Source organism: Leptidea sinapis, chromosome 29, assembly GCF_905404315.1.
Source record: "Leptidea sinapis chromosome 29, ilLepSina1.1, whole genome shotgun sequence".
NCBI classification, from domain to species: Eukaryota; Metazoa; Arthropoda; class Insecta; order Lepidoptera; family Pieridae; genus Leptidea; species Leptidea sinapis.
Window position 1 is genome coordinate 4,070,999 of NC_066293.1, and position 23,292 is coordinate 4,094,290.

Sequence of the window (23,292 nt, forward strand, 5' to 3'; positions counted from 1 at the left end):
ACTCGATGTAATGTGAATCGTTATAATAATTTTTTTTTTTAAAACAAGTTTTCTTCTGGTCACGTAACAAATTTGGCGCAGTTGGTAGGATCTCGCGTGAAACTTGTTGCTCTATTTTCTGATTCCTTATCCTATTCATATTTGTAATATTCTCTACGTTTAATTTAAATCTAGGCATATCTTCAAACTCAAACGATTTAACAAATTTTTCTTATATAACTAATAAAAACGTTTCAAAATTAGTAAAACAGAAGTGAAAATCAATGCAGTAGTAGATCTCAAAGTATACAAATGATTTAAGTTTTCTTTAGTGTTAATTCTTCCAATATTTGTCTATTAACAATTCGACACGTGTTTCGCCTCTACACGAGTCATCCTCAGGACGTGTTGTCTCGCCAAAATCTGGCACGAGACTGAATCAAATGAGCCGGAAGCCGCTCTTTTATACCCTCGTACCATGAAATGAAGCGCTGTGATTAGTCGGCTGTTGTGACGTATTACCCCCGGAAGAGACACGTAACAATGGTGATGGGACTAAATTTGTTTGTTCATTCAACAATGTAAACATGTTATTTTTGTGTTTTATTATTTCTAATTGCTCTAATACATTTAATCGAAATCCTTTTTCACATATATGTAAAATATTAAAATTATTGTTGTTTCCGAGTGAGTGACTTGTATCAATTAAATGTTTCGCAAAGTGTGATTTTTCGGAATTATTATTCCTAAATGTCTAGAATATTCACTTATGACAAATAAGAAATTTTTAACATAATGTAACCACAGAGTAGGGATAGATATTAAGATAAACTGATATGCAGTATTGTGTAAAATTCTGGAAGTTCAAATTAAGGTAAGAAATAAATGTTTTATTTTTTTTTACTACTCAATCTGTATATATCTGATTCCTCGAATTCTTTTGTCTTATTTGCATAACTGGCAATATGAGAGCAGCAGTATTAAATTATCATATATTTGAAATAAATTCAGCACAATAAAATCACAATCCATTAATATAACCATTATTGATAGTCTCTAATAGAATTTTGATGCCTATTGATGTCATGTTTATGTTGTATATTCTGGTGATAGAATAAAGATTTTCATATTTCAGATGTTTGCTTTAAATAAACATTTGACATTTAATGCTCTGAGGAGGTTGGTTGAACTGTTGTTTTTATACATTATATTAACTACATCTAGTGACGGTCATTTTTAGTGATTTCTCCCACAATGCTTCTGTCTAGTCTATGTCCTCTACTTCATTCTCAAAAATAATATTTTTATTTATAAAATCGTATTTCTTTTTTGTGGATGTCAAAAATTGTAAAAAGGTATTATTTTATTTATTTATTTATTTATAGCAAACGAGCGTACGGGCCACCTGGTGTTAAGTGAGCACCGCCGCCCACATTCTCTTTCAACACCAGTGAAATCACTGGAGCGTTGCCGGCCTTTAAGGAATGGCGTCTTTTTTAGCAACACATTGAGTATAATTAAAACTCATAACATAATGAAAGCGATTTTTCCAATTTTTTGTATTGTTCTCTTTATAGTTTAAACTAGCTGACCCGGCAAACGTTATTTTGCCATATAAATTGTATTGATCTTTTCCTTGCTAGTTGATAAGAGATGGCGCTAGTTGTATTCATTAGTAACAATCACACTTCTTTTATATTTTGTATAATTCACACTATAGTGTTATAAATTATAGCCTATTTGTTATTCTGGTGTGTAAGCTATATAATTGTAAAGTTTCATCAAAATCTATTCAGTAGATTTTGCGTTAAAGAAGTTCAAACATACATCCAGACATACAAACTTTCATATTTACAATATTAGTAGGATTACATTACAAACTTTCATATTTACAATATTAGTTACTATGTCTTAACATTAGATTTTGCGTTAAAGTTAAATGTTTATTATTATTTTACTTAAACCGTCGTTTCGAGACCTTTCTAGATCAGTTTTCAGGAATACTGGTTGGTGACTACTGGCTGCCAAGGATGAATATCGGATACTAGTGTTTTCGAAAAATCACTAAATGTAAAATTAATTAATTTTGGAAAGCTCAAAATATTGAAAAGAATAAAAGGTAGAACTTCTTATGTATTTCTAGGAACGATGCTTTTCCATATTTAGATAACAGAGTTCGAAAATTAAATACTGCCGCAAAACTTTATGCCCCCACAAGGCACCAAAATGCCTATTATTTACTAATAGTGTTAAAATAAACATTATCTATATTTTATTTGTATTAGTTAATAGTCATTACTTTGAAGACATTGTTTACTTATATACCTAAACTGTCATTTAATTTATACCTTTTTACTTTATTAAGTTTCGTTTCTTTTGTGATTATTTGGTTTCAATATCAGCTCTTTACGTCTGACAAACAGTATTACCTCTTTCAGGCACCTATCAAGCAAGACATTTGTATTATTATTCTATTTTGTAATTTAATAATCTTTTAATAAATAAATTGAATTAAATTAAATTAAAATACTAAAAACCAAGAAACTCTGTACTTCTAAAAGAGCGATTAATAAATATAATTTTTCCGTTCAATTTATTTCATTTATATCCTCTTCACATAGCCTGTGTTTATTTCTGTCGCTTAATAAAGAAGCTGTTGGTAGGAAAATCACCTTGGAGTACCTGGAAGCCATATCTCCAGATTTATCGTCATCTTTTGTTTTACTTTTCTCTATGGGAAACTGTGCCGTAATTTTTTTCTGCAAACTTTATCACTTAAATTTCATAGTTAGTGTTTGTGTTTACGGTGTAAATTAATTAAAGGCTCTGTTATTTCGTTCGTCTGGGTGACAGCCTGTTTAGTATTAAAGTCACCTAATATTAGTTTCATAGATTTACTATTCATGTTTCTGTTTCCAACTAAAGGTCGCAACAGAGCGTAACTAGGGAGTGAATGAAAATCGCCAAATATGGAAATAGGGTTCCTCGAAATAAATTTATCACAAGCACGGTGTGTTGACAAAAATTTATAATTTTTGTTTGGCGAGAAAATGCAATGTGACGAGACATAGACATATGAAATACTACCGTATAGACAAACGAACTGTGCGAGAGAGAAGAACATCTCTAATCGAGACACAGCTAAAAATAATAATAATAATAATAATTTTTTATTTGCGAAAAACTGCTACCAATTTTTTTACAATTACAATAGATATGAACAATTAACATTAAATAAAGAAAAGAAAAAATAACAATACAAATGTTAAAAAACAATTAAGACAGAGATATTAATGCTTTAAAACATGTAAGGATTATTTAATAACTAGAAAACGAGGCAGCAGCGCGATTCGCAAAAAAAAAAGTTCTCAGCAAACGTTAGGGCGTTAAATACTATACATACATATGGCATATTAAAAAAACAGCTATTTTAGAGCCAACTGGTATTACCGGTTGCGTTCGCAAGCGTCCTGATGGAATGACATAAGTCGCTTAGGCTGCGTCAGCACTCTGGCTCCTACTCATGTCCGAGATATTTCAATTGGTGCTGGAATTGCTGCTTCGACTGTCGAAGACAGCAATCGTCACAAATATGTTTCTTGGTCTTAATGAGTCTTATATCTTTGTGCCGTTCGGTGTCGAGACTCTTAACCCGTGGACCTAGTAGCGCGGAATATGTACCAAGTACTATGTATTCTCTTAATAAAGCTACTGGAAACCCAATCTCTGGCAGCTATTTAGGTTAATGGCTCAGCCTAGCTATCCAACGCGGAAATGGTGCCAATAGGTAAACTTCATGTAATCTTTTATATTGTTAATGATTAGTTTATTAATTCATAAGCAGGAAATATTCAGTGGCTGTAATGATGAAAATCAAATGGCTTCAGCTTTTTACGACGTTCTTTCGTTCGCAAATGTAATATTAAATACTCTAAATTTCCGTCATGATTCAGTAAATTTATTTTAAATTGAAATTAAAAGTTAATTAATAGAATTTTCATTACTCCGCTAACGTTGTCATTTTTTTCGAAATATGTAACAATCAATATAAACAGAAAATGGAATCAAATATCAGGAAACTTCCAAAAACTTTTATTTATAAATTATGGATAAGCGTCAGGGTTTGTCACCACTTCCAGCATTAATGGGATTATCAACAATAAATACAGGTATTAGGCTCATTGAACACATTTTTGACGCATGGGAGAGTCACAGGATGCATTGGACATTTTTGTGGTTTGTTCAAAGCATTTGACTGCATCTACCATGAATCTTTACTCCTAAAATTAAAGTATTATGGAGTAAAAATTAAACCCTAAATCTGTTAAATGTTTTCGGGTAAGACTGTAGGAATAAGTGCTCCGCAGGGTAATATTCTCGGTCCTTTCTTGTTTCTTGTATGTCACAGGGAAATGATAAACAGAGATTTGGTCAATTCTCTAAGTGATTTGATTTTAATAATATAGGCCATGCGAAGAGGCTTCTACCTGACCTTTAGAGAAACTTTTGTCTGTTTTGAGATTAGATTACATTAATTTGATTTTCAAGAGAATGGTGCGTTACCTTTTCATGGGAGTGGGGGAGTGATACTAAACTCTTACCCAATTATGTCTAAGTCTAACGAAATAAACCTTTTCAATACCAAAGAAAAGACTTTTTGTTATTTCACGGAAACAACTCTGGCATTTGGTCAAATCACTACATTTGTTTCGAGAAATGATGAAACCGTGTTGTTATTTTAACATCCTCCGGGATATGATCAAATCACTGGTTTTATCATATCCCTGCGACATATATATTAACGATTCACTTTTTGTGGTAGATGATAGGCTTATTTTGTTGCCATTATATGTTCGCATTGTTTGCTGATGATACTTCACTTATTTTAAAGTGAAGCGACGTGCAGATATTGATGACGAAATAAACAATGCACTCTCAAAGGTAGTGCGTTAGTTTGAGACAAAAAATCTGCACTTAAGCAGTAAAAAAAAATCATTACTCCAAACACAGCGGAGGTACAAACCAATATACTTATAAATGACCAGAGATTGAAACTTGTGGACACTACGGTCTTCTTGGGTAGTAAAAGCTTCAGTTGGGCAATATGTGGACCCCACCACATATTGCCCAACTAGCTGATAGACTCAGCTCTGCGGCATACGCCGCTAGAAAGATTAGAGAGAACACCAATGTTGCTACTGCTAGATTAGTGTACTTCAGTTATTTTCACCGCATCATGACGTACGGTATTTTCCGTGGGATCATACTGCTGACATTGATATAGTGTTTGACTTGCAAAAGAGAGCTGTTCGTGCTATATCAGCTTGGATATAGACACTCACTCAAAGAAATAGTCCCAGCCACTGTTCAGGCATTATCTCATAAATACATTAAAATGTTTAATTAAAAAATGGCAGGGTAAATCCTACTACTCCACAACTGAATATCTAAGTGATCGGACAGCCTGAGACTAGATTATGATTATTTTATAGCAATGATAATGACAGTACAATGTTGTATATTATATTAAAAAGAGCGCAAAAAAGATTGCTGGGAGAGTTTCTTGTGCCGCTTCGTCTGTCTCATAGCGCCATTTGTTTACGAAGCGATGGTAGCGTTAGAAATGATATCGAAAATAATTCTTAAGGAATCAATGAAAATAGCACTAGTGCTTCTTGTGGAGGTGATATGCTGTTCATGATTATGCTCCATGCATGATAGCAGGCAAGTTGGAGCAGAAGACATCGATCGCATGGATGGCGGAAATTTCGGGAGTGTGTAATTAATATTTGTAATATTTTTTACAAGATTTAAGATACTTAATTCCTTCAAGGGTTCATGACTGGATTTCGGAGAGACGTATATCGAAAGCACCTAATTCGCTGTTGGGTGAATCGGCTAATGAGGTTATTTTCGGACTACCTATCTATATATGTAGTCCGACTTATAGTGTGAATAAATACAAAATAATAAATAGGGACACACAGCGGATCGCGGATGTGATGCTAGTATTCTTGGTACACCTTTTCGTATATAGTGATAGATTTTACTTAGTGTAATCATGAAGTATTGTAATTATAGTTTTCAATACCATACCAAATAATTATGCGTTAAATGTTTTCGTTAAAGGAGTGGAAATAGATTTTAAAGCAATAATTTTTCGAATGACAGTTGATATTGAACAAGTGGGTTGAATCGATAAAAATGTGAAATGCTTCAAACTTTATCGAATCGATTTTATTGAAAGTCTATTAAGACAGTTCAAGTAACTTATTAGTCATAGTTTAGTCATAGTAACATATTAGACAGACGTTGTTCTGTGCATATTAAATATTTTTTTTTTATAATTTTGTCAATAATATTTCATAACACCAAGAATTATTTTGTAAAATATGCTCCCTGTCAATGACGTTCTATATTATGTATAGAACGTCATTGCTCCCTGTTGTTAAATATAATGAAATTGTATCACAGCAGAACTGTCAAATCGTGCGTCAATTCTCTCATAGAAAATAAGTCCATACAAAACAAATATTGGAATTAAAAATAATAATGGGTCTCAAATTGAAATAAAAACTATCCTATCTCTCAAGTTGGACTAAACTGCACTCGATGAAGTAGTCCCCATTAAAATCTGTTCATTAGTTTAGGAGTTCATCGCGGACAAACTAATATATATAAATTACGTGACACGTTATTTATATATATTAAGATTATGACAAATTGTCAAGCTATTAGTGGTGGTTGTAATATCGCTCACTGAACTGCGACGTAGCGTTTTTATAGAGCACGAGGTATTTAATTTAAATTAAAAGTAATGATTTAATTAATTTAAACGACCAAATCAATCTTGCACATATAACGTATTATTAATTCTAAGTATCAATTTATAATTAAGAATCATTTAGAATTGTTGCACAAAAAATAAAAAACAAGAAGTTCCCATAAAGCTGATTGATAAATTATAGCAATTAATAAAACTCTCAACTGTGATGTATGTTTAATAAAAAAAAAAAAACAAGATTTTAGAGAATGCGTTCGACTTGAGAAATTGGAAATCATTTAAATGTAACGCGTTTGGTCCGTAGATCGATCGCCAGAAAGTAATAAACAATCATATATTATACTAGCTGACCCAGCAAACGTTGTATTGCCGATATTAAAATCGCGATATAAAAGTAACTGTTGATCGTAGACGGGTGAAAATTTGAAGTTGTATGTATTTTTTAATGCTGACTCATAATCAAACAAATTGAAAAAAAATTTGTAAAACTGAATTGAATACCGAAAATTCACTCTAGTTATAACTGTTATTCTTTCATTTAATAAAACTGGCAGTTTTAAATAAATAATATATAATGAACAATATAATACGTCGAATGGTTGGTGTACATTGTTTTTTTCAATTTAAATGTAACTAAAAAATCATATTCTTCTTCTTATGCTCTAATGTAACTAAAAAATCATATTCTTACTTCAGACTTCGGATATTACTCCAAATAACATTTTTTTTAATGCAGAAAAGAAAATTTAACCGGTTGGTTGTCTTAATTTTTAAGGCATCAAGTATTATTTATTAATAATTGTTTAAAATTATGGCTCATACGCACCCGCGTGTGAGTCACCCGACATCGCCCCATGATAAAACTCACTGGCATGATTTTCGGTAAAATTGTGTAATAGGCCAATGACGTTCTATACATATAGATATATCATTCGCAGTCTGGTTGCGGAGCGGCAAAAGTGTGCTTAAAGGCAATGTAATCACACTTTTCTCTTTAGTCAACTGTGTGTCAATCACCAATCACTATGCTATAAAAGAGTGCCTAAATAAAACGTTCACGACGCAAAAAAAAAAATGGTGTGACTTATCACCGGTAAGTTTATAAGATGGGTTGGCAGAAGGCGTAAATACTTTAGTAAAAGGAATATTATATGCTATAATTATATTTACACGGTATCATAGACGTATCGATTCTAAGGCTTTTGATTGTGTTCAACATTCAACGCTGGTCAGGAAGCTATGCCACTATGGTATAAGAGGATCTGCACTCGATCTTCTGAATGGTATAAGAGGATCTGCACTCGATCTTCTGATCTTCTGATCTGATATTATTTTATTAAATGGAGAGGTGGTAAAGCCAGTGGAATCTGCTGCATTTCTTGGCATTACTCCTGACTCCAATTCCAATTGCAGTGGGTCCCATATTGAAGGCTTAGTTCTGCAGCATATGCGGTTAAGAAAATTAGACGGTTAACTGACATAGACACGGCGAGATTAGTATACTTTAGTTATTTTCATAGTATTATGTCCTATGGTATATTGTTATGGGGCAGTGCGGCCGATATTAATACCATCTTTGTGCTGCAGAAGAGGGTTATTCGCGCGATTTATAACCTAGGTCTTAAAGAATCATTGAGAGAAAAATTTAAAGAAATAAACATTTTGACTGTTGCTTCTCATTACATTTTTGATAATGTGTTACGAAATTTAAAAGAATTGTTAAAAAAAGTTTGTGTAGGAAAGGTTATTATAGCATAAACGATTTTCTTAATGACACCACGGACTGGGAATAAACCAAACACCCTCAGGCTCCTTAATTATAAATGTTTATTGTACGATATTACATTGTAATCCATATTTTATATAAAAAAAAGCCCGCTGAGTTTCTTGCGCCCATTCTTCTCAGGTCTGAGGCAGTTTTATTTTGAATGGGTGGTAGTTTTTGACGTTCAATAAGTGATTTTAAATCCTATTTTGAATAAAAATATTTGAATTTGAATTTATCGTTACCTAGTGATAATTGATACTTATTTACGCCGCAAATCTGTAAAAGCTAATCTTTTTAAGCTTTTCCGTACATGAGATAGTGAAAGAGAATTCGAGCCAGTTGGTAGCAAGAGAGCGATGTGAAGAATTTTACAAATCAAATTAGTCGAGTGGCATTTGCTCGAATCATTTCCTCGTTTTTCCGGTTGATTTATATATCACCACTAAAAGATTTAAGCGTTTAAAAATTCAGGTTCATAAAGTATGATAAAACTATTTTAATATTAAAAGTATTGAAATGTCTTTTGAAAGTCAATATATTTTGTGAATTTACTCAAATTGCCGCACATACAAAAGTTCAATTTGCCATATTTATGATTTGACAAAAGCTGTCATATCAAGATATGTTGGTGTCCGCTTACACTACAATTAGATACCAAAAAGATAAACCGGGGAAAAGATGTTTTTGTCTCTAAAGAGAAAATTTATTTCAGGGAACTTAATATTTTAAATTTTATTTTATTTTAATATTTTAAAATTATTAAGTAAATAAAAATGTTATAATTGAGTGTTTGTCTCTAATTATAGGTTACCTTAACTTATTAGATCCAAATACATTTATAGCGTTAAGGAGTGACAAATATACGCACAAACCTAAAATAAATAAACATACAAACTTTCAGCTTTATAATGTGAGTGTGATTTTTGACTAAATACTTAAAAAAATCTCCGACTGATCAGAAAATAGGTACATAGTGACAATCGTAAAACTTATAGCTACCCTCTTTTTCGTCTGGTCTTACAAATACCTAACTGTTACTCCACTGATGTCACTGTTCAAATCGGGTTCTAATTTCAAAATGCGCAGCTTAAACTGGTTAAGTGGTTACATTGCTGGCTATTGACCAACAATATTTTAAACAACTGGAGTAAATGCAGAAATGTATAGACATAGCAGTCGAAGGTTATTATGGTGTCATTTGTGGCATGTGCCATATTTCGGCTTTGATTTTGTATGACATGCATTGTCTATATGCATAGATCGCCATTGTATTAGGCATTTAATTTTTGCTCAAATTTATTCATCATAAAATATGAAGTGTGGATACACCCGCATTGAGTTCGTGACTTTTCGGTAGTTAAGCGCAATCGCCGCCAGGTCCGTGTTTAAGGCTCACCGCTCCCTACTTCCGCGCTCCTGCATGCATCAGTATGTAATCCGTGCGTCCGCGTGGTGACCATGCATTGCATAATTATACTTAACTTTCGGCTAAGTTTACTAGTAGTCAGTTAATATTTATAATAATGTTATTTTTTTATTCATACATGATCGAGAAATATCACCGAGTTATCTTCCACGAAGTGGGGCCCATATGTGTATGTAAAATAAAATGTATGTCATACATCATATGAAATACGGATTTTCCATACTATTTTCCAACCGCAAATATAATATTCCACCTTCGAGACGACACGCCACAAGTTAGGATTTCATCCCCACCATCTGGATGTGTGGCGGTCCTCCACAGTGCGGTTTTCAAGGAGCTTTCTCCCTCGTACTACAAAGCTGTGGAATGAGCTTCCTTGTGCGGTGTTTCCGGGATGATACGACATTTTCATACGACACCTTCGAAAAAAGCGCGTACACCTTCCTTAAAGGCCGGCAACGCTCTTGTGATTCCTCTGGTGTTGCAAGAGAGTGTGGGCGGCGGTGATCACTTAACACCAGGTGACCCGTACGCTCGTTTGTCCTCCTATTCCATAAAAAAAATATATATATATAACTAATCAATGACTTTCGGTCTAGTTTTCGGATCAAAACAAAGGCAATGTTCGGAAAGGTGTATTATAAAACAGTTTTATGTGCCTGTAAATGATTTCCATTTTTCAAATAAATCTATTCCAGAAACCACGACGAAATCTTCATTAAGATAAGTTGGAAGGAAGCCTGCAGTTAAAAATAAGTTACAATGCCTCCAAATCAGTCGAATGGGGATTTTTTGGAACACTCAAATGAGGGTTTGGAAAAGCTGGTGCCTGGTCGTATCACACCGAGGAAGTACGTCATCGACTATCCACACGTGGCGCTCTTTGGTTATGGAAATGCAGCTGCCTGTTATGGCCTATATCTGGCTATTACTAAGGCCACCTGGAATACCTTATTTTTCAGTAAGTTTTCTTTGCACTACTATAGCTCTTGACGCCGCAGGAAATAGAAACTAACACCTCATAGGGCTTAGAGCTAACAGAGGGCCCATTTTAGCTAACAAATCCTTCTATTTTTTTGTAATTTAATTTAATTGGTTTGAATTAATTATTAAATGTATGTCTTGGTTGGTTCATTTACGCTCACAAGTGTGAATTTTCGACAGTCGTTTTTGAGTTGCAGGTAAGTATTGTTATGGCAACACTTACTTAGGAATAATATATTATGGATGATTAGCTGTATAAAGCCAGTAAACCATATTACAAAAGGTTGTTAAACATCTGATGCCGGTATAGCGTTAATTCGACACATATTTTGGGAAAAATCAGATAAAACCTTAGGAATATCTGATCGTGATCTTTTGAAAGCATTTGATTGCGTAAACCATTCTACTCTTATCCGTAAACTTAAAAATTATTATGGTATATAAAGCAAATCTTATTACGAAGGGAACGATGGCTGGTCAAAATCAAAAAATCAATCATTGAATTTGTTGGATGCGATTACTAATTATGACAGTAATCACATCCATCATGTTCACGAAGCAGATTATATTGAAACAAATTTTTGATGTATGTTTAGGTCCCCTTGTACCTCTTTCATAGTTTCTGCTAGATTATGACCAAAATAAAACAAACATGACACATGTTTGTTTTATTTTTATCAGCATAGAAGCCCCTTAGTCCTATATCATATAAATATATGTTATTTATATACAGGGTGGCGCAATAGAACGTGCAAATTGCATCGTCGGGTAGGCGGGCTCATGGAGTTTTAGTCACTATGAGTCACTTCGACGGGAAGCGTCGCGCATTTTGCGTGCGCGCATTTTACGAGAACTCTCGTTCATACATCGTTACAAGGCGTTTATATTGTTCTGAATATGGACTACGGCAAATTAGTGAAGCTCCGAGTGCTAATTTAATTAAAATATGGGTACAGCGTTTTGAAGAGACTGGTTCAACGTTTAAACCACAAGCAAAAGGTCGTCCAAGAACATCTAGGACCGACGACAATATTGAGAGAGTTATGCAGTCTGTACGAGGAGATCCACAAATGTCTACTCGCAAGAGATCGTCTGTCTTACACTTATCGAGACGAAGTTTGCAACGAATTTTAAACTTGGTTCTTAAACTGCATCCTTACAAGCTGCAGTTAACACAAGAATTGAAAGAGTCTGACTTCGGAGCAAGGCTCGCATTTGCTAATGAAATGCTAAATCGATTTTCCAATTTTGACAATATCCTCAGATGAGGCCCACTTCCATATCAATGGGTTCGTAAACCGTCAAAATTGTAGTTACTGGAACAGTGAGAATTCCAAACTCAAGCACCAGAAACCACTGCATAGTCCTAAAGTGACAGTATGGGCAGCAATCTCTGGTAGAGAAATAATTGGACCGTTTTTCTTTGAAAATGCGCGAGGGCAAAACGTCACTGTTATAATGTGTTATGTTGGAAGGTTTTTTGGCTCCAGAGCTTGAAAATTCAAGAATAGTGAATTCTAGGACTTGGTTTCAACAAGACGGAGCTACCTGTCACACATCAAATGACTCCATGGCGGTTGTGAAACAGATGTTCCGTCGCAGACTGATTTCGAAAAGAGGTGATATCCCATGGCGTAGTCCAGACGTGACGCCTCCTGACTTTTTTTTGTGGGGATACCTCAAGAACAAAGTCTACAGCAATAATCCGAAAAACATCGATCAGCTCAAGGAGAATATCCGTGGTGAAATGGCAGCAATTACACCAGCATTACTGAAGAAAGTTTTCAATAACTTCCGTTTGCGATTAGAGGAGTGTCGTCGTATAGAGGGTCATCATTTAGACGATGTTATTTTTAAAAAATAAACTTCAGTTATTTCTTAATAATACCTCAGTTTTATTTTAATTATACCTTTTGTATTTATTTTTTAATCAATATTTTAAATATGCACGTTCTATTGCGCCACCCTGTATATTAAAAAAACAAGGGTCCGAGTACTGATCCCTGTGGAACCCCACACGTAAGGTTGAGGAGTACTTTGATAATTACCGAACTTGACAATCTGATATCTATAACTTAAATAAGACTTTAGCATTTTGTGGGCTGTTCCGGTAATATCGATAGTATTCAGCTTTTTTAACATTAAACATTAAACCAGTATTTAGTAATATTTGATTTGATAGAATTTATGGATGAATTAAATAGGTCAAGCTCAGAAAAGCCTTTAAGATTATATATGGAGTGAGGTGCTCCTAAGAAGGACGAGTTTTCTTTGTGATTTGTAGCACATTAGGGGTATATGTATATTCTTTTCTGTATATCGCTAATACATTTTAATTTGCAAGTGTGTGAGTATTGGCGGCATTAGTTCCCAAACTAAAGAAGCTTAAACGCACTTCCACTTTTTTTATATTCCGCAATGATTTTAGATTGGTTTGTATTTGTACTGGCGTCTATCGGAGTGACAGCCGGCGCTCATCGCCTGTGGAGTCACAGGGCCTTCAAAGCGAAACTTCCACTTCAGATACTTCTGATGGTGATGCAGACTCTGTCTTTCCAGAGAACTGTGGCTCATTGGGTGCGAGACCATCGATTGCATCACAGGTACAATAATAAAATATATTTGATAAAAATAATCTGAGATTTTTTTAATAAAGGATAAGATTTTGTCATCTTACATTTAAAGGTCTGTAGTCTCGATGGCGTCTCAATAATTATTAAGGTAAGTTATGTAGGTATTCTGTGTTTTTTCATATGAAAATAAGGGACGCGACGAGCAGGATGTTCAACTCATGGTAATTGATACGCCCTGTATTGTAGTGCCGCTCAGGATTGTTGAAAAATCCAAAAATTCCGACCGGCACTACAATAGCGCTCGTCACCTTGATACATAAGTTCTTGAAACTCTGCATCAAATAGACAAAAAATAAGTGCATTGCAAAAGTCAATATCGATAGTTTTTTATTTGCAAGAAACATTTAGAAAGAAAGCTAAAGATTTTGTAAATTTAAGACTAGTCATCTCCGAACGACTTAATTCTTTGACTTTGCGTAGAGATGTGGGTTCTCTCTACATCTTGTTCCGCATTTATCACGGGGAGTGCTCAGAGGAGCTGTTCGGGTTGATTCCGGCCGAATTCCACCACCGGACATGTGCAAAGTACCACCCGCATCACGTTGACGTCTGGCATAACACAATCGCGTGTTTTCAAGAAATTTCTTGCCTCGCACATCTACTTTGTTGAAACAATTACCGGCTGCGGTTTTCGAGCTAGAGCTTAGAGACCTTCAAGAAAAAAGCATACCCATCATAAAGACCAGCAACGCATTTCTTGTCACCTGTTGTTGTGGATGTACATGGGCGGTTGCCTCACCTCTCCCCATCCCGTGAGCCTCTTGACCGTTTGCCCCCTTTTATATTAAAAAGATAACAATAACAGTAAAATAGTAAATGCATATTTTATTAAAAAGAGCGCAAAAAAAGGATGCTGATTTCTCTCTCCGAGCGCCATTTGTTTCCGAAGCGGTGGTAGTGTTAGAAATGACATGAAAAAGAATTCTAAAGGAATTAATTTTGAGAAAATTAATGCCTTTTATATCTTTTTTATATGCAGCTAATGCCAATCGTGGCCAAATGTTTACCTTGTCAATCAAAATCGGTTACAGGAACGATATATTGGCATCTTAGAATATTAACGCTGCAGACGTAGGCGTCGGTAACTTCATTACAAACAGAAAGGACAAACGATATACAGTTGTAGTTAGTTAAGGCTGAGATAGAGCGGGACAAAGCTATTGATCTTGTATCTCTATCGCATAACCCATTTATTTATTTGACCCAATGTTAACTTTTGGGACAAATAGATAAAGTACTGTCATGTCATTTTTGTGATTTTATTGTTTTGAAACATATTTGGTGTGAGATACGGATGCCTTTCAACTTATAAAAGTAAAGGCCATGGTTGGGTGTTGTGTGTCTGGTTGCCAAAGCCGTAGTGAGTGTAAGAATTGCAAGAGTCATCTCCCAAGCGTAAGTATTGCTTTTCATCTAACATTTTCAATATAATTTGTAACAACCTCGTATCAAATTAATTTTATATGAAATATTCTTTCCAAAAGTATTAATTTCTGATCAATAGTCACCTATTTCCAGTAAATTTGTAGTCATAATAAACATAATATAAAACAGTGACAACCAAAATGTTGCCATATAGTATTACCCAAGTTATAGGGTAATAATTTATTTTAAACCATATTTTATTCAATTTTACTAAAATGACATAGAGCAGGTACTTATTATTAGCATTAATAATTTACAGCGGTATATTTGTATGGAGTTAGAAAATTAAATGACATTTGTACGTTTTCCTGTGATTGATATAAAACAAGGAACATCATGTAAGGATGTTGGACGATGTGTAATAAAATAATAAACAAAATCTATTTGACCTTGCCATTAGATCCAATACTAAAAAATGGATAAAAGCAACAGGACGAACAGTTTTATGGCAACCAAATAAACATCCAAGAATTTCTTCGCTTTGATGCGACACAAATAATAACAAAAAGGTATAAACAAACGGCTTATTGCAGGTACTGTTAAAATTTATTTATGTAAGTGAATAAATTTCCCGCTCTCACCTCTTGCCTCGTCACTTCGTACAAGTGCCACACTAGCACATCTCACATATAACACAATATATGTAGTTACAAACCTACCTTGGATGGCACCGACTCCAAAAATAACAATAATTGTAACTACATCATGTTGTCATAATAATTTGATTGACTTTTAAATATATATCATTTCATTTTACTTAAGAGAACTCATGAAATAATTTTAAGATAAGATAATTAATTTGTAGAAGAAAACGCAATATTTTTTTTTTACTTTTCAGGATATATTATATTATTTTGGAAATGCTTTTTTAAAGTTTATTTTTAGTAAATCTGAAGTATACCAATTACTTTGTCTGAATAATATGTGAAGACAGTGCTGTTTAGAACAAACCAACGAAGTCAGGGAGATACGCCCATCTCAATAGGGGACATCTACCTCGAGGACAATTTCAAAAGAGGCTTGCGAAGAGCACAAAAATAGATACAACGTTGCAATGCAGTTCGTTCGTTGCTGCATGGTGCAATATAAGCATGGTAATGTGGTGGTTAACCGGCGCCATGTTGTCCTCGTCGAAATTGCTATCCCATATGAAGACTATCTCAAGAAAGCTGAGAAGGACAAGCAGCAAGCATTTTGACTTGGCTAACGAGATGACCGACGAGACATTGAGTCGACGTCCTTACAGCGGTCATATAGCGAAGGGCCTCGATCAATATATCAAAAGGTCCTCACTAAGCGATTGGCTCAAAGATCAAATACAGATGCTTCTGTCTGCGGCCCTGCCACCGATAGCTCAGCCCTTGGGCATAGCTTCGCTGCCGGCGGCACTCCGTGTTTTATGATATTTTGTTTTTGTATCTATCTGATAATATAATACAAAGTTTTTATACATATATTTAAAAAACTTAGATTTATGAAAGAAAATAAATACATGTGAAGAGAAATAACAAATAACACAATATATTTCCTGCTCATTAAAGAGTTCTGATTGTAGTTTATTTTAATAGGCAATGATAAGTGATTTTATGAAATTATTATTGTTATGTTAAGGTCCTATAATAAATAAATAATTATCATTATTATATTTAATTCATTTACATTCCCAATCATCTGTTGAGTATGTGACATTATGCCATACGATTTAATTCCGTGACGGGTAATTTTACTCATAATAGTAATATGACAACACCTAAGACTACTGTCAAAACTATTGTTATCTAAAAGGGGCACGCGGGGACTACTTCTATAGTGTCAATATTCTAAGATTGGCATTTTTTATTTATTTATTTATTACACTTTTTTGACACCACATTAACAAAATATAACTTAATTACTACCATACATAATTACATGATATGGTGCAAATGGCGGCCTTATCACTATATAGTGATCTCTTCCAGGCAACCATTTGTAATACAATAAAAGAGAAAGGCAGTACATTAAAAGGGTAAGAAGTGTCAAAAATATAGACACACATAATATATACTATACTAAAATATAGATAAATTTATAAGAAAGTAAAATATGTAAAAAGTAGGAACAATAATTAACTTCATTCCTTTACCTTCTTTCTTTATGTACCTTATATATGTTTTTCTCACTCGCACAATTTGATTGTCTACACACTATTTCATTGTAAATCCGTGGTCATACCAGATATAGTATAAATTAGTTTAATTCATTGAACAGATACAGTGACACCGACGCAGATCCACACAATGCATCCCGCGGCTTCTTCTTCTCTCACATCGGGTGGCTGCTGGTCAAGGAACACGAAGAAGTAGAGAAGAGGATCAAACATGTTGACATGAGTGACATTCTCTCCAATCCTGTGCTGAAGTTTCAATATGAGTAAGTATTTTCCTTTACTATGGACAAACTAACACAATATGCACTTTTAGATTTCTAAAACAATGCCAGGAGAATGGCGTTGCAGATAAATAGGGTAAAATGCCTACAATGAAACGTCTTTACGTTTATGCCAACCGATCAAAGCGTTCACAGAGAACTGAAGCTCAAGCAATTTGAGCAGGACGTTGCGTCCTACGTAGTCAAATGTCTAGAGGTCCTTTACACCAGAGAAACAATACTCAATAATATGACGCCGGAACTGCGCCTGATAAAGTGAGAAAGAGCTCTAAAATATGGGATGGCTTGAGGTTTTATCTCGATCTATGACAAACAGTTTCATTGAAGCCTGTATTCCTATGTTGTTAGTGCGCATAATCTACATAATTTTAGCCTGAAATTGTGAAAAATTTGTTACTGGCTAGTACATAAATATGATCATAATTACGACCTTTTAGTCATCAATCATTAAAGATAAGTAACGTAAAAAATTTCAAACTTCTTCAAAAACAAGAAATGCATCACAAACCCAAGAAATACTTAACTCAACAAAAAAGAAGAAAGATCAGATCTACATAGTAACTTACAACGTCAGAACTTTATCTACTTACGAACGCTTAATCGAACTAAGCGAAGCACTCATTAGAGTTAAATACGACATAATTGGACTGTGTGAAATAAGGCGTACGGGAACCCAGATAGAAGAATATAATAATTTCATATTATGCCACACGGTACACACACCTGGCAAACATGGAGTCGGTTCCATAATGAATAAAACCCGCAAGAACTGTATTGAAAGTTTCATGGGCATAAATGATAGAGTAGCATTATTGAACTTAAACATACAAGGATCGCCCATTTCAATTATCCAAATATACGCACCGACTGAAACAGCGTGTGAAGAAGAGATTAACACCTTCTACTCAAATGTCAATAGTGCCCTAGACCAAGCTTACAAGAACTATATAGTAATGGGCGATTTTAACGCGAAAATAGGTCAACCAAGAAAAGATGAACATCTTATAATGAAACCAAACGGGTATGGTGAAAGAAACCAAAGAGGTCAAACGCTAATTGATTTCGCCCTCGAACACAAACTTGCCATCTTAAATACTTTGTTTCATAAAAAACCAAATCAAAGATGGACCTGGCGATCACCGGGTAACAAATACAAAAATGAAATAGATTACGTACTGTCAAATCAACCAAACATCTTCCAAAACATAGAAGTTTTAAATCTGAACTACCCGTCAGACCACAGATCAATCAGAGCAACAATGTCTATCACAAAGCAGAAGAAAAAACGCACAGCGTATAAAAGCAATCGATATTTATCATTGAAAACTGAACAAGAAATACTATCTTATAAACAAAACATTTCATCTCAGTTACAATATTTACATAAATGCGAAGAAAAACCATCAGTACAGGCTTTCTATAACACATTAACCAATGCTATAACACAGAGCTTACAGGACGCTCGAACCTCCAACGAAATATCAAAAGGTAACCATAAAGTTCTAAAAGAACGTACACTGGAACTTATCAAGAGAAGACAAGAGTTACAACATGCTAAGAAAAAAACTCGAGCCACTAAAAATGAAGTATCAGCTCTATACAAATTAATAAGTAAATACATTAAACACGATTACAAAAGCTACCGATCAAAGACTATCGAAAAACATCTAGAAAGAGCAGAAACTAAAGAACTAAGAACAAATAAATATTGGATAGATAGCTTAAACTGTAAGGACAAAACCGTAAATAACCGAAAAGAAATCATAGATGTAGCAACACATTTCTATAAAACACTATATAAAGCACAAGGAAACGAGTGTACCAGCCAAAGCAACGCAAATGACATTAACTCTACAAACAAAAGCGGAAACATAACACCAATAACGGAAAATAAAGTTACACAAGAAATAAAAAGGCTAAAGCTAGATAAAAGCTCAGGAACAGACGGCATTACAAATGAAGCTATAAAGGCTGCTTGGCCGTTACTGACATGTCCCCCATTAACATACTTATTTAACCTTATATTAAAAACCGCTGAAATACCATCGCAACGGGTAGAGTCGGAAATAATTTTAATTTATAAAAAAGGTGACTCAAAAGACATCACAAACTACAGACCTATCAGCTTACTCTTATGTATGTACAAATTATTTTCCTCCATAATCAACAAAAGAATAAGTGTCACAATATAAGCAAACCAACCAAAAGACCAAGCAGGCTTTCGCAAGAGCTTTTCAATAATCGATCATATACATACTCTAGAACAAATAATAGAAAAATACGAAGAGAAGCAAAGAACGCTCTACATCGCATATATTGACTATAAAAAAGCTTTTGATACCGTGTCACATTCAAAAGGTAACCATAAAGTTCTAAAAGAACGTACACTGGAACTTATCAAGAGAAGACAAGAGTTACAACATGCTAAGAAAAAAACTCGAGCCACTAAAAATGAAGTATCAGCTCTATACAAATTAATAAGTAAATACATTAAACACGATTACAAAAGCTACCGATCAAAGACTATCGAAAAACATCTAGAAAGAGCAGAAACTAAAGAACTAAGAACAAATAAATATTGGATAGATAGCTTAAACTGTAAGGACAAAACCGTAAATAACCGAAAAGAAATCATAGATGTAGCAACACATTTCTATAAAACACTATATAAAGCACAAGGAAACGAGTGTACCAGCCAAAGCAACGCAAATGACATTAACTCTACAAACAAAAGCGGAAACATAACACCAATAACGGAAAATGAAGTTACACAAGAAATAAAAAGGCTAAAGCTAGATAAAAGCTCAGGACCAGACGGCATTACAAATGAAGCTATAAAGGCTGCTTGGCCGTTACTGACATGTCCCCCATTAACACACTTATTTAACCTTATATTAAAAACCGCTGAAATACCATCGCAACGGGTAGAGTCGGAAATAATTTTAATTTATAAAAAAGGTGACTCAAAAGACATCACAAACTACAGACCTATCAGCTTACTCTTATGTATGTACAAATTATTTTCCTCCATAATCAACAAAAGAATAAGTGTCACAATATAAGCAAACCAACCAAAAGAACAAGCAGGCTTTCGCAAGAGCTTTTCAATAATCGATCATATACATACTCTAGAACAAATAATAGAAAAATACGAAGAGAAGCAAAGAACGCTCTACATCGCATATATTGACTATAAAAAAGCTTTTGATACCGTGTCACATTCAAGTATATGGACCGCCCGCGAGCTCAAAAAGTTGAACAAGAGTATATAGATATAATCAGAAATATTTACAAAGTTAGCACAGCAAAATTAAAACTGGAATCCACTGGTCCTACGTTCTCCATCGGAAGAGGCGTGAAAAAAGGCGACCCGCTGTCTCCAAAATTATTTATATCAATCCTAGAGTCAATAATAAAAAGATTGAACTGGAAAAAGACAGGATTAAACATCAATGGCAAGTATTTATCCCACCTACGCTTCGCAGATGACTTAGTTTTGCTGTCAGAACCTAGCACACAGTTACAAAACATGATCGATTCACTAAACACAGCTAGTAAGCAGGTAGGACTAGAAATGAATCTTTCAAAAACAATGGTCATGACAAATAGTACACAGAGAAGAATATCAGTGGACAATGAAATTCTGAAATATACAGAGAAATACATATACCTTGGAAAACAAATTGGCTTCAACAGAGAACAAAACAAACTGGAAGTAGAACGAAGAGTACAAAATACTTGAAACAAGTACTGGTCCTTAAAAGAGATATTCAAAAGTAACATGCCAACAAATATCAAAACAAAAGTAATGATGTCATGCCTCCTACCTTGTCTAACCTACGCATGTCAAACTTGGAAATTCAAATCCAAATTAAAAAGAAAATCACTACCTGCCAACGGGGAATACAAGACAACATTAAAAAGATGCAAAAAATTCGTGACACAAAAATAAGAGAAATCACCAAATCGACGGATGCTCTAACTTACGCTAAAAAACTTAAATGGAAGTGGGCTGGACACGTAGCGAGGCTAAAGGACGAGAGATGGACCAACAGGGTAACAACGTGGAAGGGTCTAATCGGCAAACGTCGCAAAGGCAGACCCCACACGAGATGGGCAGACGAGTTGATAAAAATAGGTGGTACCTGCTGGTCGCACATAGCTCAAGATAGAGACACATGGTATTCTTTAGAGGAGGCCTTCACCCTCACTTGAAGAGGGGTTCATGCAAGCAAACTTATATTATTATAATCCAGACCTACACAAATGCTTGTAAATAACATCATAAACTTTCATTTAATTATTTTTTCTTCTGTAAACTATGTATGTATTTTACTTTTTTTGCATGAAATAAAAGGCTTATTACTATTATTTAACGTAAAAAATATGTCGATTTCAGCTACGCAGAACCATTCATCATCATCGTTAGCTTGCTACCTCCAACAATAATACCGGTCTACTTTTGGGGAGAGAGCCTGTACGTTGCTTGGCATCTGGCAGTCCTCCGCTGCACCATAAACCAACACATGACCTTCCTGATAAACAGCGCCGCTCACATTTGGGGCAACAAACCCTACGATCGCAGCATTAAGCCAGCCCACAATCTATCGGTATCAGTCGCCTGTTTTGGGGAGGGTTTCCACAACTACCATCATACTTTCCCCTGGGACTATCGGGCTGCAGAGCTTGGGAATAATTGGCTGAATATGACAACATTGTTCATTGATTTCTTCAAGTGGATCGGATGGGCTTATGATCTGAAAACCGTGGATGAAGATACTATCAGGAATCGCGCGAAAAGAACTGGAGATGGAAGTAACCGTTGGGGGTTGAAAGAAACTGTGCCGAAGGATATCACTATGCAAACGATATTAGAATAAACGCATTAGTATTTTCTTTGTTTTTAATGCCCCTGGTAGACACGTAAATCGATATCGATGATAGCGACTTAATAAATGAGAAAGGAACGAATGAGAGACAGAATGTGTTATTAAAAGTAAAAGGGAAGGAAATGCTGCGAACCTACCTAATCCCGAAAACGAACAAGTCGCTACGATCGATTTTTATGTTCGCAACTCTTCTAATATCAAAATAAGACATGCATCAACTTCTGTGACACCTAATACCTTTTCATTAAAGTCAACAATGTATTAAATTTGAACGTTATCATCTAACCTTAACCTACTCAACAGAAGAATTTCAATAACATTAATATTGACATTCGACTTACCTAGTTGATATTTATAAATATAAAACAATGCATACAAAATAAGTCATAAAAAGTAAAGTAGTGATCGTTGTCAATAATACGGATCCAAAAGTACCGAAGAAGATGATAAGCAGACTATTATAAATAAATTCTAAATATTTATAATATTTTAATTCTTCCCGTAGACCTGTGACCCGGCAATTAGGACATGTAAAACGACAGTTAGTGTATACGTAAGTAACTAGTTTTATTTGTGGGTACACTTCCGCTGCATCCATCACTTAGCGACAATAACATTTTGGAGTCGTTGCTAAATAAAACAAAACATCAAAATAATTTTTCTAAAATTAATAAATTTCAGCTGCTTAGTTTCAATCATATTAAAATTTTATTGTGTCTTCTCGTCGGATTTGAACGCTAAAGAAGTAAGAAATAAGGACTGTAAAAAGAGACTGTATCACACACACTAACAATATCGTTGATAAACCTGAAACCTCGCTAAACCACACTAATTTATCTTCTTATATACGAAACATATTGATCAGAAAAACATAACCTTAACCATTGTCACGTACTTTAATACATATTATGGTAGAATCAAAAAACCCGGACAGGACAAATGGGACTTTCTAGTCCATAGGAAACATGATCTAT

At 34.4% G+C, this 23,292-nt stretch overlaps 1 protein-coding gene across 4 annotated transcripts in view; it reads left to right on the forward strand.

Moving 5' to 3' along the window:
- The window catches only part of LOC126973630 (acyl-CoA Delta(11) desaturase-like), a 56,044-nt gene that overhangs the window by 10,975 nt on the left and 21,777 nt on the right, over positions 1-23,292 (forward strand). The window contains exons 2-5 of one of the 4 annotated variants that reach the window (XM_050820966.1): positions 10,656-10,918; positions 13,370-13,544; positions 17,250-17,411; positions 21,829-22,324. In XM_050820966.1, the coding sequence (XP_050676923.1) occupies positions 10,720-10,918; positions 13,370-13,544; positions 17,250-17,411; positions 21,829-22,309 (1,017 nt within the window). In that variant the 5' untranslated portion in view covers positions 10,656-10,719 and the 3' untranslated portion in view covers positions 22,310-22,324. Of the gene's footprint in view, positions 1-10,655; positions 10,919-13,369; positions 13,545-17,249; positions 17,412-21,828; positions 22,325-23,292 lie in introns of those variants that run through there. The other 3 variants (XM_050820968.1, XM_050820967.1, XM_050820969.1) reach the window with 3 other exon arrangements.